This window comes from Astatotilapia calliptera, chromosome 3 (genome assembly GCF_964374335.1).
Source record: "Astatotilapia calliptera chromosome 3, fAstCal68.1, whole genome shotgun sequence".
Lineage (NCBI taxonomy): Eukaryota > Metazoa > Chordata > Actinopteri > Cichliformes > Cichlidae > Astatotilapia > Astatotilapia calliptera.
The window spans coordinates 5380277-5398747 of NC_137424.1; the positions used below are offsets into that span (position 1 = coordinate 5380277).

General features: G+C 41.0%; 3 protein-coding genes across 4 annotated transcripts in view; all 3 read left to right on the forward strand.

The window, feature by feature from the left end:
- Nucleotides 1–18471, forward strand: part of LOC145424529 (uncharacterized) — a 192386-nt gene that overhangs the window by 120452 nt on the left and 53463 nt on the right. The window lies entirely within an intron of this gene.
- On the forward strand, nucleotides 841–4308 carry LOC145424522 (uncharacterized). Of its 2 annotated transcripts, XM_080297914.1 has the most exons (3): nucleotides 841–3181; nucleotides 3537–3916; nucleotides 4013–4308. In XM_080297914.1, the coding sequence occupies exons 2-3, from the start codon at nucleotides 3587–3589 to the stop codon at nucleotides 4124–4126; spliced, it is 444 nt and encodes a 147-aa protein (XP_080154040.1). In that variant the 5' UTR covers nucleotides 841–3181; nucleotides 3537–3586; the 3' UTR covers nucleotides 4127–4308. The 2 variants fall into 2 exon arrangements, with proteins under 2 accessions (XP_080154040.1, XP_080154044.1); XM_080297918.1 differs by lacking the exon at nucleotides 841–3181 and having other exon boundaries at nucleotides 3429–3916.
- LOC145419325 (NLR family CARD domain-containing protein 3-like) overlaps nucleotides 13383–18471 on the forward strand; it is a 30985-nt gene continuing 25896 nt past the window's right edge. Inside the window, exon 1 of the mRNA XM_080297040.1 lies at nucleotides 13383–13409. The gene's annotated coding sequence lies outside the window, so the exon portion shown is untranslated. The remainder of the gene's footprint in view (nucleotides 13410–18471) is intronic.

Genomic DNA, 18471 nt, shown 5'->3' on the forward strand with positions numbered 1-18471 from the left:
AAAGTTCTACTTTGGTTTCATCTGACCACATGACATTCTCCCAATCCTCTGCTGTATCATCCATGTGCTCTCTGGCAAACTTCAGACGGGCCTGGACATGCACTGGCTTCAGCAGCGGAACACGTCTGGCACTGCGGGATTTGATTCCCTGCCGTTGTAGTGTGTTACTGATGGTGACCTTTGTTACTTTGGTCCCAGCTCTCTGCAGGTCATTCACCAGGTCCCCCCGTGTGGTTCTGGGATCTTTGCTCACCGTTCTCATGATCATTTTGACCCCACGGGATGAGATCTTGCGTGGAGCCCCAGATCGTGGGAGATTATCAGTGGTCTTGTATGTCTTCCATTTTCTGATGATTGCTCCCACAGTTGATTTTTTTCACACCAAGCTGCTTGCCTATTGTAGATTCACTCTTCCCAGTCTGGTGCAGGTCTACAATACTTTTCCTGGTGTCCTTCGAAAGCTCTTTGGTCTTGGCCATGGCGGAGTTTGGAGTCTGACTGTTTGAGGCTGTGGACAGGTGTCTTTTATACAGATGATGAGTTCAAACAGGTGCCATTCATACAGGTAACGAGTGGGGGACAGAAAAGCTTCTTACAGAAGACGTTACAGGTCTGTGAGAGCCAGAGATTTTCCATGTTTGAGGTGACCAAATACTTATTTTCCACCCTGATTTACGAATAAAATCTTTACAAATCCTACCATGTGGATTCATGGATTTTTTTTTCCACATTCTGTCTCTCACAGTTGAAGTGTACCTCTGGTGCAAATTACTGACTTCTGTCATCATTTTAAGTGGGGGAACTTGCACAATCGGTGGCTGACTAAATACTTTTTTGCCCCACTGTGTATATATATATATATATATATATATATATATATTTTTTTTTTTTTTTTTTTTTTTTTTTTTACGTACATAGTTTTTTGTTGCCTTATGGTTCCAAGCGCTGTCACCAATCTTTGCATTTTGTTATTATCTCATGACACTTGTTTAATCAGCTACCATCTCTCCTGTGGACTTTTTAATGTCTACAGTGTCAGACCAACACAGCCCTGCCCTTCCCATATTAGATTCTTGATGAATGTGTGTTGTTGTTATTCAGCCTGGTTCAATGTGCCCCTTTTTAACTTTGAGCACCCGCCCCTTTAAACCTCTCTGCACAGCCCTGCACTGAACTCACTATCTTCTCCCTCTAACAGCCTCCACATGTTCTCACTGTAATTTCCCCTCATGAATGAATTTATGCTGCACTAATGTGAATGTTTGCAGGGAAATCAAACGCATTTCACACGCAGTACTCGAGCTGACTTACCTTTGTTTGAATGACGACTTGTACGCGCTGACTCCACAGATAAGGTACGAGAATATGTCAGGCTACGTCTTCAGGGTTTCTACTCCACGGCCGTATTTCATACGGGTCCACATTTCCACTGCACGCTATTTTCTGCAAGTACCGCCGCTTCGCCTCTGGACGCAATCGGTCTCTATACAGTCCGTTCTCTTTTGAGCTGCTTTTAAGCATCTTGTAACCGTCGTTCCAACACAGTGTGTTTGTTTTGATTCGTAGACCTCGAAAATGGTGCCGCGCTCCCACAATGCATTGCGGCGTGACGTCAACTCCAAAGCCCTATAGAACATGTTCTTTTTCATTGTCAAAATTATCAGGAATAAAGAAGAAAACTGATTCAAAACCTGTGGAACCTGCCAAAAAACAAGTTTTACTGCAAAGGATTTCTAGATGTGAAGGTTTTGTGGCTTTTTTCAGTTTCTAAAACAAACTCATTTGTACAGAAGGATATGAGGATGTATATGTCCGGTGGTGGGTTTTTTTCTTCTTGATTTAATGTATTCATTTATCTCTTCACTTAATCTTTCTTTATGTTTTTTTTTTTTTGATTTGGCATGAGCGATTTCCGGTCCTCACTCCAAGCCAGTTGGTGGCGGTAATGCACCACATGTTCTATCACAGCTGCGTCCGAGAGGACAGGAAACGTCTGTGTGCGTCTGCAAACCAGGTAACTACACTCAGCTGAGCCTCTCTGCTAGTCGTTATTAGTTGGAGGGTTTTGCGTCACTTTCTCTCGGCTTGATAAAGGGCTGTATAGAAATCTCTGGTACGTAACACGTAACGTCATTTTTAGGGAGCGTCGCAGAGAAGTGAGGCTGTTTCTTTGTTTTTGTCGAGTTTTGATTGAAGACATGTTTCCAGTCCGTTTTTTACTCGTTTGTTTTTTCATTAATAACTTTACATTATCACAGAGAACAAGAAGGCGCTTTGTTTGTCACATTCACCTTATGTCTGTGAAGGTTCTCAGTCATCCAGGTCATCGTAGTCAAAGGAGCTTGCAAAGAAAAGCGTCTGGACTTCTTTAAGTTACTTGAAGACGTTTCACCTCTCATCCGAGAAGCTTCTTCAGTTCTAAGGTCAAATGGTGGAGAGTCCCAGATATAAGCCTAGTGGGAGTTTCCCCCCACAGAGGGACAAAAGGACCCCCTGATGATCCTCTAATCACCTGAGCCAAGGTGTGAAACTGGGTGTGGGCCCCAATCAGCCAGAGTTTCGGGTGAGTTCATTGTGAAACCTGGCCCCACCTTATCATGCGAATTCCTGAGGTCAGATGGCCCAGGATGTGAGTGGGCGTTAAGGCGTCTGGGAAGGATCTCAAAACTGGATTATAGATGGCAGAGAGTTGGTGTCGTAAACCCCGCCTCTGTTCAAAGATGGTCGCTCACAGTGGACATAGATGGCTTCTTTCACTCCTCTTTCAAACCATCTGTCCCCTCTGCCCAAAATGTGAACATTAGCATCCTCGAAAGAGTGACCTTTATCCTTAAGATGCAGATGGACTGCTGAGTCTTGTCCTGTGGAGGTGGCTCTTCTATGTTGTGCCATGCGCTTGTGAAGTGGCAGCCACTTGGCAGCCACAGTGATAAATGGCTGAGATGGCTGCAGCTGTACGTGTGAGGTACCTACATGTTTCAAGATGAATTTGCAGAGATGTCATGTTTGGTGCTTACAGACATCACACTGCATTTTGTGATTTCGTAGCTATTGTTGTGATATTTTGGAGCTTCCCATGATCACCGTGACAGTCATTCATTTTAACATAACCTTTCTATTCCTTTCAGGGATCCTCATTTTTTTGGTACGGAAGATCAGCAGCTGTGTCGACAGGCAACAGGTAACGGCATGCTTTTCTGTTAGTACTGTAGACCTTGGTCTGGTGCTCTTTTTTAGTTTAACACAGTATTTTCATTTGCCGAAGTGTAAAAAGCTTGTTCCAGGAGAAACAAACTTTAGTGAGTTCTGCAAAATGATTCCCACCATTGCACACTCTGTCAGCCTCCAGTGTGCCCTTTTTTTGTCCTTTAACTGAAGAAAGTCGGTAGTCAGAACATATGAGATAAGTGAGATCCTTATTTTGCCTGCTTATTTCAAGATACAACATTTTCACAAACTGCTGTAGGATAACCTTGCTATTTGTCTTTTCCAACACTTCTACATTCATCCATATTTCCTTGTCTGCTTCTTTCCAGGTGAAAAGTACCTGAAATGGGTGAAAGATTTTGTTTCCAAAAACAAAAGCATGTGCGTTCACCTGAAGAAGCCAAGTGGTGCTGACCTGTGGATAGAAGAGCTTGAGAACACCAAATACAACGGGGATGATGATGAAGTTAACGCCTGGGGAAAATTCTACCTTCCCGAGATTGTAAAAATGCAGGTTATTGGTGTGGTAAAGGGCACCTCATGTCCATGTGACGAGCTTGTGCTGATGACGTGTGAGGACAAAAAGCTGTACGGCTATGACGGAGAGGAGCTGCATCTGGTGGCTTCCAGTTTCCTGGAACTATGTGACAAAACGATAGAGTATCCAGCATCCAAGCGCTACTACAATGGAGAGGCCTTCAAAGATATGGTGAGAAGTTAGACTGCTAAGAATAAGACTGGGGATGCCTAGTGTTAGAGATCAATCACCTGAGCTTTTCTTTGTATTGTTGTGTGTTCTGTTTAGACTGAGGAGGACTGGAAAAAAGTTAAGATGAGTGATGTGGGGAGGAAACTGCAGGAAGAACATAAAAAGCTGGTAAATGAAACCCAGTCAGCGTTCGTCAGCCTAATATCATAGGTGGGTATTGGAGCTGAGTATCATCACTGATTTCTAGAACCTGTTCAATTCCAATTCACAAGGTCCCAATTAGATTCCATTTAATTCTTACTCAGAGAGTCAGAAACATTATAATTCTGATCATTTATCAGTACTGACACTTGTGAAACTTCATCAGAGGTGTGAGCATCACAGCAGATGCTTTTGTGACAAAGTAACTGAGGATAAAACACAAAACCATGAAGCAGATTTTCCTGGCCTAGCTTTTTACAGTAGATAACCTTAAAAATATTATTCTGCAGTAGAACAAAAGCAGACGAGAACCACGACTCAACAAATGTACATTGGCTGATGCTGCTGAAGTGATTCAGAGGTTTTAATAAGAGGTTTTAATAGAGACACAGCAGAGCATTTTGCAGTTTCACTTAATTAGAAAAAAATAAATAAAATTTGGTATTGAACAGCAGAAATGAGGCTGTCTTGTCGGAAGTCATTAAAAAAAAATGGCTGTAAGCAACGGTAGACTGCTTCATAACAAGCAAGCGAATAATGCCAAAAACAGAGATTTGAGATGGGAAACGGTGTTCTTAAAGTACACTGAGAGAGGCAGAGAGCTGTGCTGTGTTGTTTTTCTGTGTGTGTTTTAATGGTGGTGGAAGCAAACCAGCAAAAGTAAGAGGGAATTCATGACAATGTTTATGTCAAGCGAAATGTGTCTTCTTTTGCTGCTGGTTTGGTTAGAGAGAGACAAAACGTGCAGCTTCAGGATCTGAGCAGCTTTCAGCACCAACGGCATCACAGCTCAGACTTGGATTCAGGATTAAGCCCTTTATGTTTGACTGTAGTGATTGTAGCTCTGTCCTTGTTATTAATCGCTTTAGTCAAACACAGCTATTGTTTGCTGGGATGTGTATATCCTTGACAGTTTGTATCTCAGAGTTATCAAAGACACTGTGGATAATCATCAAGAGATTGTTGTTCTCTTAATAATGACCTATTTGATTGTTTGTTTTTTCTTCTTCTTACAGATTCTGGTATTTGGCCAAAAGAGAGCTTCACAATTCTTGGCTTCACCTGTGGTAGAAAAATGACTAAAGTTATGCAACACTCTCTAAAATTAAAGCTATGCAACGCTTTAACATGAATGGCGAAGGAGTGCATCTCTTTCACCGTCTCTTCCTGTCCTCTTCTCAGTCTTTGTTGTGGCACCTCTGCTATGTGTTATAGAAAGCACTTGGAATCATGTTCAATACAAAAACACCAAACTCGTGGGATTGCCCTAGCAAGCAGTTGGTAAAAACTAATTAAAACTGATATATATCAGCTTCACTTTCTAGCTGCAAAAGCACGTTTCTGCAAAAGCATGCAGTTTCCTGTCAGCACTTTTTGGCACAGAGTGTACTCAGAGTTAGGCCTTTCTTATATAAAGCAATATAATCAGCATATAAACATTTAAGATGATAAATTTAAAGCTCAACAGTAACTGCTATAAATATTATAACTACACATGTAGTGCTTTTGCTTAAGTAAATTATAGTTGGGATCATAATAAGAAAACATGTGTTTTTATTTTCTGTGTACCCTGGGTACAGACCAGTATAAATATGGGATTCTTCCCAATAAATGCTGTCTGATAATGCTTCATATTGCATTAAACACTAGATATGTAAGCAAACAAACAAAAACCCATAGAAGCCAGTTTTAATTATTAAATGTGACAATTACATGGAGATGGAAAGTAAACATGCTTATACACGTCTCTGTGATTACAGAAAATCCACACAGATGCTGTCAGAGCAGAGAATCTTTGATTTATCAGAATGATGAATGCAAATGATTTCATGAAATCTCACTCTTGTTCTGGGTTGTAAAATTCACCTGTCCAGTTAAACCGAATCCTTTGCAACACAGTTCTAAGAACCCTACCAACCTCATCCTCAGCTCTCTGCCTGTTGTCCTTTTCAGCTGAGTATTCATCCACATGTGTTTCAACTTCTCTCTCATTTTCAAGCAAATTGCTCAGGCTCTCAGCTTCAGCACAGTTACCATATGGCCACTCTCTGAGGTCTTCTGTGTTCAAGCCAAACAAATTCTTACATGATCTGCAAGGCTTCATTCTGGCACCATCACGGAGACAAAAAGCCTCACACCTGATATTTCCAGGTACTTCAATTGTTCCATCAAAGTAATCTTTCTGGACTGTGTTTGGATAATAGGTCATCACCGCACCAGATACATATTTATGCCATTTGCTAAGACAGGAGGCAGCAATCATAATTTTCCCAGCGTTAGGACCTTTGGTGGACATGGAGACTCCGCAGTACCTTTCTGATTTGTTGGTTTGGGATTTTTGAGAAATGCAGATGGTGGACGAGACGAAAGCTGTTTTTTTATTATTCTCTTCTAAGTCCAAGTCTGTGAGGAGATCTTGCAGACTCTGCTTTATTTGCTCTTCATTCTCTGAGTTATTTTGCAGGACGATCTGAAAACAGTTACAGATCTGGTCAAAGTGTTGCACCTGATTATATAGTTGTTTTTCATAGAAAGTTGATCAACATGTTTGTTTCGCTGCTTGACTTATTTAACTATGCAGGACCATTGGATGCTTTTGATTTAGACATTTTAAGATAGGGGGTGAAACAAGTCACAAAAATCTATTTAATTTTAAATCAATAAGCAAAAATCCATCTTTGTTCTCACTAATTTATAATTAAATTTGCTAATTGACCTTTTTTTTTCTATTTTGCTATGCCGGGCTGTCAAAACACGCTGAATTTAGAGTCTTTGAGCTTAACAGATCCAGCAGCTACACAGTGACAGCATCATATACGCCTTGAAGACTGTAAGCATCTCCAATAATGAGTCTGTTAGACATTATTTAGAACTAACAAATTCTGAAGCAAGTCTCCAGCTCTCCTGCAGTCTCTGTGTTTGGTGGAGAAGTATAGCTAGAAGCATATGTTGAAGTATAAGGTACAGTATGGATTTTCTTTGGATTTCTCAGTAAAAAAGCACTTTGCATTATACTTTCCTAAAAACTGGAAGTTTGTCAGGTTGACTGAAAATGTGAGAAGAGTTATCTTACCATGTCGAGCACACAGGAGAAGGGACTTCGCCTGGGAAGCTGAGTCGAATACAACTTAAAAGGCCTGGGATATCTTCTCATTAAAGAACCCAAAACAAAAGGATTAGGGAAGATTTCTTCTGGAGAAAAGGGGATGTTGTTGATTTTGCCCAGAAACAACATGCTGTGAAGGATCTGTTGAGTGAAAACATATTTGCTTATTGTTAGTAGTGATAAACAGGACTGTCTTAAAAGTGTCAAAGGTAACACACCTCATCCACCAAGTGTTGACTTCCCGGAGTCCTGTAAGAGCCCCGAACCATCCTCTTGGTAATCTTGTAGGCATTAGTTTTCAACCTCCTTTGAGAAATTGTTGTCTTCTAAAATGATAATGATCGAGCAGTTAGGGATTTAAAGACACAGGAGATCTGATAACTTTGGCTACAGCAGAGTCTGCAGACATACCTATTTTGCTCTTGGTCGGCCTATTTTAAACATGAGAGAAAACATAGTTAGTGAAATGTTGATAACATACAATGACTATCATTGGTGGCTGAAAAGATGCCAGGTAACAAGTGAAAAGCTGCTACTTACCATCGCCACAGTCTAAGAATGAAACAGGAAACACTGAGCGAGTTGCCTCCATCTTAAAGCTGTTGATCATGTGATTTAAAGGAAAGCCACACCCAGCTCTTTCCTGGAATTTTACTCGACTGTAGAAAACTGCTCCATTTGCCCCGCCCACCCATGATCTTTAATATCTACCAAAAACAACCTTTTGGTTGTCAGTAACCAGTCGATCGTTTTCGCGATTAAAAAATGACTTTGTGCGGCGGCGTTCCCACCGCGAGCAGAACTCCGGCTCAAAAACCGCTGTTTTTGAACACTTTTATTTACTTAAGCATTTTAATGGGCTTACTTTGAAACAAAGTGCGATTGAATGATTATTGTTATGTGTTGCCTTGAATTCGGCTATGCTGTCTGTTAGACAGCTGTTTTCCTTTATTGTTGTTTTTGTATTGTTTGTAGCGAACGCTACTGGAATGTATAGATTAAGCTACGTAGCCAAGATAATTAATGATTTAACTGTTGTACATTGGTTGATGATGATTTGCATTGTTACATAGGCTTGCAGAAAAATATATTTGTTTACCGGTAAACTGAATCGAACTTGATGTGCTAATGGACGTTTTTCTGACCTACAGGTCAGGTTTTGTTCCCTCCCTTTGAATTAATCTTCTTCATATTGAAGTGGCGAGCCGGTAGGACCATTCTTTGTTTCCCCTCTTTCCCCCACTTAGCCGTCTTTGGATTACGGACATATTTCCCCATTTGTATGAAGCTGGACTCTAAGGAGGAATACCTTAAAAGTGAACTTTAAAAAGAAGAGGACCAAAAAGGACTTTTGCACAGAAAGATCACAGCATTGATTTATTATTTAATTGTGGGCATTTATGTTGTGTGTTGTGTTAATTATTTTGTTCCATTTCCCCTTTCCTCCATTTATTCAATATATTTTTGGTACAAGATATTGCAGTCTTTGGTCTCATCATTCACACCATCTAGGCTCCATAAAGAACTATTTCTTCTGCGCGTCAGTCAGTAAACTCATCCATTGAAATAAACTAGTCCTTAAATAACTTTGAGTTACACAGTGGCAAATGTAATAGAGAAAGACACAGGGCCACCTGAAATCTGTCGTCCTATCTGATTCAAAACCAACATGTAGGAGAATCTGGAATCTTTGATTTTGAGTTAAAAATAAAATATGGGTAAAAGGCAGAAATGTTTTTACTAACATGTACTAACAGAGACTTGGAGGAGAGAGACCTAATGTTTAATAATCCACATTTCACTGTTTTACTCTTTGGTTCAGATGTGGATACTGTATTGTTCTTTCTTTGTGATTGTTTATGTTTAAGTTGTTTGTTGCTGGTTTTTAGTTTGTTTTTTGTCTGTTTGGAAGCTGACACAGTCTCTATGGAGATGGGTTTTTGGGGGGTAGCAGGAGGAGAGAAGCTGCAGAGAGGCATGTAAGACTGCAACTCTGCTTCCTGGTCCCAACTCTGGATAGTCATATTTTGGGGGGTTTAATAAACTACTACTGCATGATGTAAAGCTGAAGTATTACACAGCTTTATGAACCTCCTGTTATCCTGGTAGACGAGTACAGCAATAAATCTTTTACTTGAACATCTTCTGGCTGCAATAAGCTTTGAAATGTGACCATGAAGTTAGAGACACACTGACTGAAACCCACAGCTGTGACTGTGGATCACATCCACACACAGTGTAGCTGCTGTCTCTGTGTGAGGTCTGTGTATATATGTATATATTTATGCTTATATTCATATTCTCTTATTCCCCTTTATTTGATATCCTAATTCTGTGCTGTGTAAAAGATTTGTCGGTGTTCTGCTGCTACAAACTGGATTTCCTGGAGGATAAACATGAGGGATTCATAAAGTTCTATCTCTCTGTTAAAATCCCCCAAAATCAATGAAATGTGACTTTCAGGCAGACGTGTTTTTAAAAGAGTCTCTTTAATGGAAAAATGTGTTTTTAAAACCAGCCAATAGGAGCGTCTGTGGATATCAGCTGAGGCTGAACTCAGGAACACCATCACATATAAATACACAGAATTAAATCACTAGATAAAAGACGTCATTAAATAAGGATCAAATCAACATGTCAGAGGTCAAAGGTCAGTCAGAAGAGGTGTGGTTAAACACTGGCAGTGCAGCGACCTAATGCAGTTTGGTTACCGCCACGGGAAAAGCCCCGCCCCCTCTGAGCCTCCGCTGTGTCCTCAGCACATCCAGGAGCAGCAGGTCAGAGGGGGCGGGGCCATGTCAGGACTTATTTTAAGTAAAATGTAAAGTGGAGCGACGGCAGGAGTCACACAGCAGTAACCAGCTCTGTCTGCCAGGGTCAAAGGTCAAACAAGTCCTGCAGCTGACCCACACACAGACTTACACTGATCCACAGAGAGTGATGAATCCACACATCACTCGGCTGGAGGAAGCTGGGTTTCCACACCGTCCAATCAGAAACCAGTGTTGACACTGAGACCCGTCTCTGTAACAGGAAGTCCATGAACAGGCAGACCCTCTGCAGCAGGCTGACCTGTGACCTCTGAGACAGAGGGAGGAGTTTGTGTCAGCAGGGGGCGCTGCAGCATCGCCTGAGAGCTTTAAGAACAACAGCAATAAACAGGAAGTGAAAGTCACACTTCTGTTGGTGTGCGTTATCTGCAGACCCCACCCTCTGCAGGAAGCTGAGATAAGAAGCAGCCAATCACAGAGCAGAGAGCATGTGACTTCCTGTTCCTGCTGTTACTGTGACAACAGCTCCTGGGACAGAGAGCAGCTTTCTAAAGAGGAAAGATGTTGCTGTCACCCCCGGGTGTCATGTGACCCACCTGATGTACCGATTTAAGACTGTAAGAACAATAATAACATGTTTTAGTCAGGTGATCCATGCAGAGCAGATCCATGTGACCAAACACAGCTGGATCACATGTTTCCTCTCCTGGAAACAGAAAGCCTTCATGTATAAAGGCTCATGTACCCACTGAGCCCTGCTCTCAGATCTGTGAGGCTTTAACAAACAACAGTTTAAAGTCATGTTTAGCATCTTCTGTCAGTGTGGAAGGTCACACACTTTCCTGAGTGTTGAACCCTGAACTACTAGCTGTTCATGTCAGCCTGGACATAAATACAGACCTGCCTGCTGTCATAGACCCCAGCACTCACATGTTACTTATAAGTGACTCATATGTATGCATGTATATATTGTGTATGTTGTGCTATTTCTTACTTAGTGTGCTGTGTCTTTGTTCCTGTTTGTGCTGCAGCACTGTAACCTAAATAATTTCCCCTGGGGATCAAAAAAGTATTCTGATTGTGATTAAATGAAAGCAGTCAGAGCAGAGGACGGTGATGTAAGGAATGGGATTTTAATCAGCCAGTCTCCTTTAACTCTCAGCATCACAAAGTAATGTGGTAACATCTGGACTGATGTGTTTACTGTCAGCTAGTTTAAATGCTGTAGGCTGCAGCCGCTGCTCTAACACTATAACTGTAACAGGGCTCAGTGCTGCTTCTAACAGTCTGAGCTGCTTCAGGCTTTATTTGTGAGGAGCACAGCAGCTTACAAACACGTGGCTGGGCCTGGACCCAAAGGAGTGTTTGTTAAAGCCTGCAGTGAATCCAGCAGCAGAATGATGGAAATGCAACACAGCAATGATGAAGAGGAGCAGCATTAAAGCCAAAGTCCAGTTCATACAGTTAGGTCCATAAATCAAATAAGGGAAAATAAAATGTTGTTGGATGCACCTGTCTGCACCCTTAATGCTCTCTGGTCGCTATGGTAACGCGTAAACATTTCTTTCAAAATAAGACACACGACTACAACACGGGAAAGACCCAGGGAAACGAAGTTAACGATAAAAACCCTGAAAACCATTGTTGGATTTATATTTTATCATTGTCATTGTTATTGGGGAATATCTAACCATATATGCTCAGAGGTGTAGAACCAATTGTGTAATGATAGTAGTCTTTAAAGACTTTGTGTGACTCCAGAGTGTTCTGGCATTCACACCCACGTCCTGGGATCATGGGAGAGGTGCTACCTTCTTATTGTTCTGTGGTAGGATGTCTGTTTTAGTCTAAGTGCCTTTTGTTTAGATGAACTGCTGGACTTCCAGACCAGCAGGTTTAGGGAAGTCGTTTATGGGGTCACACTCTAACTCCACACACACACACACACACACACACACACACACACACACACACACACACACACACACACACACACACACACACACACACACACACACCTACATAACATACAGACTGGTACCTTTGTTCACGTGTATGTTAATGAACCTCAATAAAAGAACAGTGTTACGAGGGAACGGACGAGAGCAACTGTGGTCAAGCGAAGGAACGGCATTGGTCCAGTTCTCTCCCGTGCACGAGAAACATAAAGAACTACTCGTGTCTTGGGTGAACCCATTGTGAGATCTAGCCCCACGCTATCATGTGATTTCCTGTGATCAAATGTCCCAGGATGTGAGTGGGCGTTAAGACGTCCATGTCCTTCATCAAGCAACTTAAAGAAGTCCAGACGCTTTTCTTTCCAAGCTCCTTCAACAACATCATTCATAGAACAGCTTCCAGCTTCTTTTGCTCGGCTACAGTTTGGATGGATTTGCATTTAAAGATGCAACAAGACTAAAATGGTTAGGGTCAGGAGGTCAAAGGTCAGAGCTCCTGTGGGTCTGAGGGCGGCCTCACGCTGGAGAAGGATGAAGGAGTCTGACCTGAGCCAGTGTTTGACATGAACACATCAGCACTGCTGTCAGTGAGCCTAACGACAGCCGTTAGCATCATTTCAGTGTTTCAGTCATAAAAACACTTCCTGTCTCTGTGGTGGTTACAGTGACATCATGCAGTTTGTGCTTTGACCTCCAGAGGGCGACAAATCAGCACAGACAGAGAGCTCCATTCAAACTTTGCTGCCATCAGGAATAATTCTTCAAATATAATCATCAGTGTTTGAGCAGTTATGATATCAGGGACAATCTAGACATGTGTGACAATACTGAACATGTCACATGACACACCTCAAACATCATGTGATCCACTCTCAGTCTGCACTTTCATTCATGACTTCAACAGGTTGAAATGAGCTTTGAAGAAACATCAGTGAAATAAATCTTTCATGGATTCATGTGAGCAGCAGATGAACTTTGTACCAACAACATCTTCAATAACAGAGTCTGAATGAAGCTCAGGTGTTGATGCTGCTCCCTGATTGGACGCTTGCTTTCAGCTCTGCTCTCAGTCTTTACTGCACAGGTGAAGGTAGAAAGTGTGACTGGATCTATAGACTGGAAACAGAGAAACATGCTGAACATTTGAAGCTTTGCAGCAGAAATGTTCATGTTACAAATACAGCAGAGCTGATCTGGGATCAGTGTGTTCACACCTGCAGCTACAACAAGGTTTCATGTCTCCACACGTCAGCATGTGAACTTTACTCTGACTCAGTCTGAGCAGTCAGACGGCATATTTTTAAAGTTAACACATCAGCACACACAGAGCTGAGCCCCTCCCACCTGTGCTGAGTTTCAGGTGGAGTCCCGCCTCCTTCCAGGAAGCAGCTCACCTGTGTGTCCGTGTTTAGTGTCCAGGTGTGGAGTGGAGCTTGTTGTTGGTGTGTGAAGAAACTGTAAGTTTGCTTTGTTTCCTCCTTTAACAGTTTGTCTTTAGGAACTTTACTGTTTGTTCAGCTCGTGTTTGATTTCTTCACACAACAAACTGTGTGTGTTTGTATTTCCGGTCTCTCCATTAAAGTCAGTGTGTAATGTTTCCTGGCTAACATCAGCTGTGTGCAGCTTAGTTCAGCACAAATCTGCCGCTCCATAGTTCACGGTAACGGACTCACAGCTGGACCAACGAGGCCGAGTGTGTCCGCCACTCTGAGCTACGTTCGTGTTTGTGTACTTGTAGTTTGTACTTTGAGTTCACTCAGAGCCCACAGAGGACGCAGCGTACGTGATGACGTCACAGCCCTTTACCTCCTTCATTGTCACTGTGATTAATATTTACACACGAGACACCTGCAGAGCTCTGACGCTAAGCTAGCACACAGCATGCTAACGCTAAGCTAATGCTAAGCTAACCTAGAACCCAGAGTGAGGTTAAAGCTGAGTAAACACTGACCTCAGACCAGCACCGTGATTTGATTTTGATTTTATTGATTAGCATTCAAATATCTCAGTGAAAACAGAACAAAAATCGACCATAAAGCAAGTAAGCATGAAACAAGGCTAATCAAAAGGTATTGGCTGAAGCATTTGCTTATTACGCCAACCCTTTTCACAAAATATCTTTTTGCATGCAGCTCCTGTACACAGGGCCTGAAGCAAATAAGAAAACAAAGCAAAAACCAAACAAACAAACAAGAAAAAAAAACTTTCCACCTTAGATAAGTAACTACATCAAAGTAAAAGAATCAAGAGGTTGTTTTTTTTTTTTTTTTTGCTCTTTTCATTCTTGATTTATATATTTTTCTAATACTCTATTTTTAAACATGTTTTTAAACAAGGAAAATGAACTACACCTTTTTAAATCCCTGTCAGAACTATTCCACAGGTTACCTCCTCTAACAGAAACACATCTCTGCTTTATATTTGTCCTTATCTTGTTTTTTTTAAAGAAATCTCTTCCCCTTAAGTCATATTGACTCTCTCTGACTTTGAACAGCTTCTGAGTACTGGGGCAAAGCAAGTTATTTTGTGCTTTATACATTATCTGTGCCATTTTATATTCAACTAAATCATAAAATTTCAGGGTATTCAGATTAATAAACAAAATGTTAGTTGGTTCTATATAGTTTGATTGATTTATAATTCTTATAGCTCTTTTTTGTAACTTGAAAATATGAAGAGTGTTCGTTTTATATGCATTACCCCATATCTCCAGACAGTAAGTCATATATGGAAGCAACAGAGTACAATAAAGTGTGTATAATGATTTTTTGTTCAGGACATGCTTTGTTTTATAGAGAATAGCAATGGTTTTTGACATTTTTGTTTTCACAATGATAAAGTGAGCTGCTGCTGCTGAACTTGAACAGGTAACAAAGTGATGAGCAGTCAGGCTGCAGGTTTCTACCTGTTCATGTTTCTACAGTAGAATCACTTTGAAGTGTCTTTGTGCTGTTTCATCTTTGATTTGTGTTCATAAACACTCAGAGAAACATCACGTGACCTCATCAGGATCTGTGTTGGTGTGTGGGGCTGTACCTCAGCTTTATGTTGTTACATGCTCATTTGTTCATTTTAACATCAAAGTAATGTTATGAGGAGTAATGAAGTAACGTACTCCATTACTTTTAATCAAAGTGTTCTGTGTAATATGTGTAATAATGACTGTTTTGAGTAATGACCAACACTGATCACAACAAAGAGGAAATGCCTCCAACATGCACAAACATTTGAGCCACAACATGCAGTTAATGTGCACAAATGTCTTTGATATGCTGCTCAGTGATGGTGGTGACTGTCAGAGCAGAGCTACTGAGAATCAATAAGTAATATCAATGATGGGATCAGAATCACTAAATTCTTCTCATCCCTGTCAGTATCATACATGTGCTGTATAATGTGATAAATGTAGAGGTGCTGGCTGTTCTCTCACTCTGCTGTTTAGCTGTAAAGGACGCCTCCCTGCCTTTGTCTCATTCATGACCTTTAATAGTCTCTTCTAACATGCAGAGATCTGTATGATCTGTTTCATAGAGTCTAACCAGCCTGTACAGGTAACAACAACAGTCACTGCATCACTGACACACAAACGTCATCTCTGTCAATAACAACATTCATACATGGAATAAAAACACATCAGTGGATCATTGCTGGAGCTGATGTTTGTGCTCCTGGTGCAAAGGCTCTCAGTTTCCTCCTTGAAATAACATCAGTGGTGGGTCAGCGACATGCTTTCTTTCCCTCTCAGGTTTAAATATCTGGGACTCTCCACCGTTTGGTTTTAGAGCTGAAGAAGCTTCTTGGATGAAACGTCTTCCAGAAACTTAAAGACGTCTCTTTTCTCTCCAAGCTCCTTAGATCACATGACCTGGATGACTGAACCTACAGACACATTGACCTGGTTTCTAGGTAGAGCTGGGCGATAGAACGATAACGATATGTATCGCGATATAACTTTTTCTCGATAGAAAAATTAAACTATTGCGATAGACCTCGCCGCTCTTGTCCTCTTAAAAAAAAAAAAAAAAAAAAAGGTCAGCCAATCCAAACTAAGTAGCCGCACGTGTGTTTGTTTGGGAAGCAGCCAGCGGGTAATGGAGGAAATGAGTGTGCCGACTAGAAAAATCCACCGAGCGTGACCGAAGAGAAAACAGATGATGGTTCCAACGCCGGAGAGATTGTCGAACAGAAGAGCCATAGAAGTTCCGTAGTGTGAAGGTATTTCGGCTATTTCAAGTCTGACAAAAAACAGAGTAGCGTGCACTGTAAATGTGCCGAAAGCAAGTCTGGAAATACAATAAACTGGTGCATGCGTCACACTGTGCGCCACGTTATTGTTTCGGTGAAATGAATTTCTACAATACTGTTAATTCTACTCTCTGCAGTGTTTAAATGCTTACATATACACACAGTTACTGTCCCTCCACACATACGACTCGGTTCTGCTTCTATGCCCCAGCTTTGTTTACTTTTTCCCACCGAGGCTTCTAGACTTCTGATTGGCCAACATTTCTGCACGGTTAGGAATCTAGCGCCACCTGCTGCTTTGGCATTTTCATAGCAGCGTTTTCCTTCATTTCTGCCTTTATGTGTGGACGGGATTATTTTTTAAAACGAAAACGGAAAATCTCCGTTTTCAAAAATACCCGTGTACGTGTGGACGTAGCCTCAGTCTCTGACTGGAAGCGCTAATTCGTCATTCGGCTTTTGTCAGACTAAAGTAACTGTTAAAACTGTTTGAAAAGCTCAGCTATACAACAAGGAGAGATTGAGAATTTCCTTTTAGTTCTCAGTTTATTTGATATTGACAAAAGTTAGTCAGTTTTGTCTGTTCTTCTGTAAAACAAACTAAGATTTATTTTTAGAATTAATATTTTGTTTCTAAGTGGAATTGACAATTTAGGCTGTTTCGTTTGTTCTATTTTGAAACTTAAACGCTTTAGCGGCTGCCTTTTGTGTAGTTTGCAATATTTGCCTTTATTTATCTGAAAAAGTCTCATGTTCCTTAAGTACATCTACCCTGTTGAACTTATTATGGGAAATAAATATTTAAATAAAAACAAGCTGCTGATTATTTCACATTTTACTTGTGAGCAACGGCACATTTAAATCTTACAAATATAGTTATTTGGCTTATATCGTGATAGATATCGTTATCGCCTGAAATGAAAAAAACATATCGTGATATGAAAAAATCTCATATCGCCCAGGTCTACTTTAAAGGTGATCGTTTAGGACTTCAGCAATAATACAGACAGCAATGTAGTTAGCAGTAAAACAGCTTTATTGGGAATTAACTTAAAAAACAAACAAACATCTGTCTCCTATTTTCTGTCACACAGGAAAGAAGCATCAATATCTGATGAGAAGACTTATTTATTTCTTTTTGGGGTTTTTTTCAACAGGAGAAGAATATCTAACAAGTTGATTTGTTCACATCTTAATTTTTAAGTGACATGTGCATTTTGAGTTCATACACTCTTTATATAAGGCAACAGTTTCCTTTTGCAGTATTTTTGTGTGGAGTGTTTTTCTATTTCTTAACAAAAAGGGAACAAAGGTGTTTAAGTTCACCTAGGATGATTTGTCTTAACTTTCACATGGTCTTACTGAGGTGATGTGAATTGAAACATGCATTTTTTTTTGGCGGTGAGGGAGGGATGTGCTGGAAAAGTTTGAAAAGGGACCTTGAAAGTGTTTAAGAAGTGCTTGAATTTGACCCTGAAAAAGGCATATGAACCCTGATCATTATCATTAGCCTGTGTAAGTCCTGAGTGTCCTCCAGTTCAGGGACGTGCAGAGGGGGGGGGGCTAGAGGGGCTTGAGCACCCGCCCCTTTCCTGATGAGTGCCCAAAGTGCCCTTTTGTTGAGGCAACTTTTAAATTTTTTTTATTTATTTTTTTATGTGTGTGTGTGCGGAGTCCTGTCTGTGCCCCTCAACAATAATATTTAACTATTAATCACAGTTTTGCTAAATAAAAGGATCTGGCTTGCATCAGTCACATGATCACATTTAACCAATGATCGCCCTTGACGGCAGAACGCGCTGGTTACGAGCTGGGAACGAGCTCACAAAGAGCACGCGCATTTTTAGCGGTCCGGAGCTGTAGGAGAAACACAAGTTAACTCAGAGACACAGACTGATGCCACAAAACCAGTAAGTAGGTGTACAGCGCACACTGTAGTGTGTAGCACCCAGGAGTATTAGCTTATTACGTACACGTTGGTAAGCTGTCTTGTTGCTACTGACGAACTGAAACAAACGAGCGTGCTGTGTGTGCAACAGCGCGACAAACATTACCTGTGCTTTTATTAACTGCACAACTAGTGCTGGTCACAGCTGCTGGCTACCTGTGTAAGGCTGTCATGGGTCTGTAGCTCTGTCACCGTTTTAGGGAACATATTTAGTTTTAAAGTATTTAGAAACATATTTAGTTTTAAAGTAAGTTTCCGGGCTTTTCCTGCCTTTCTGGAGGGATTATATTTCACTAAAAACGATCTAATATGCATGTCCACATAAT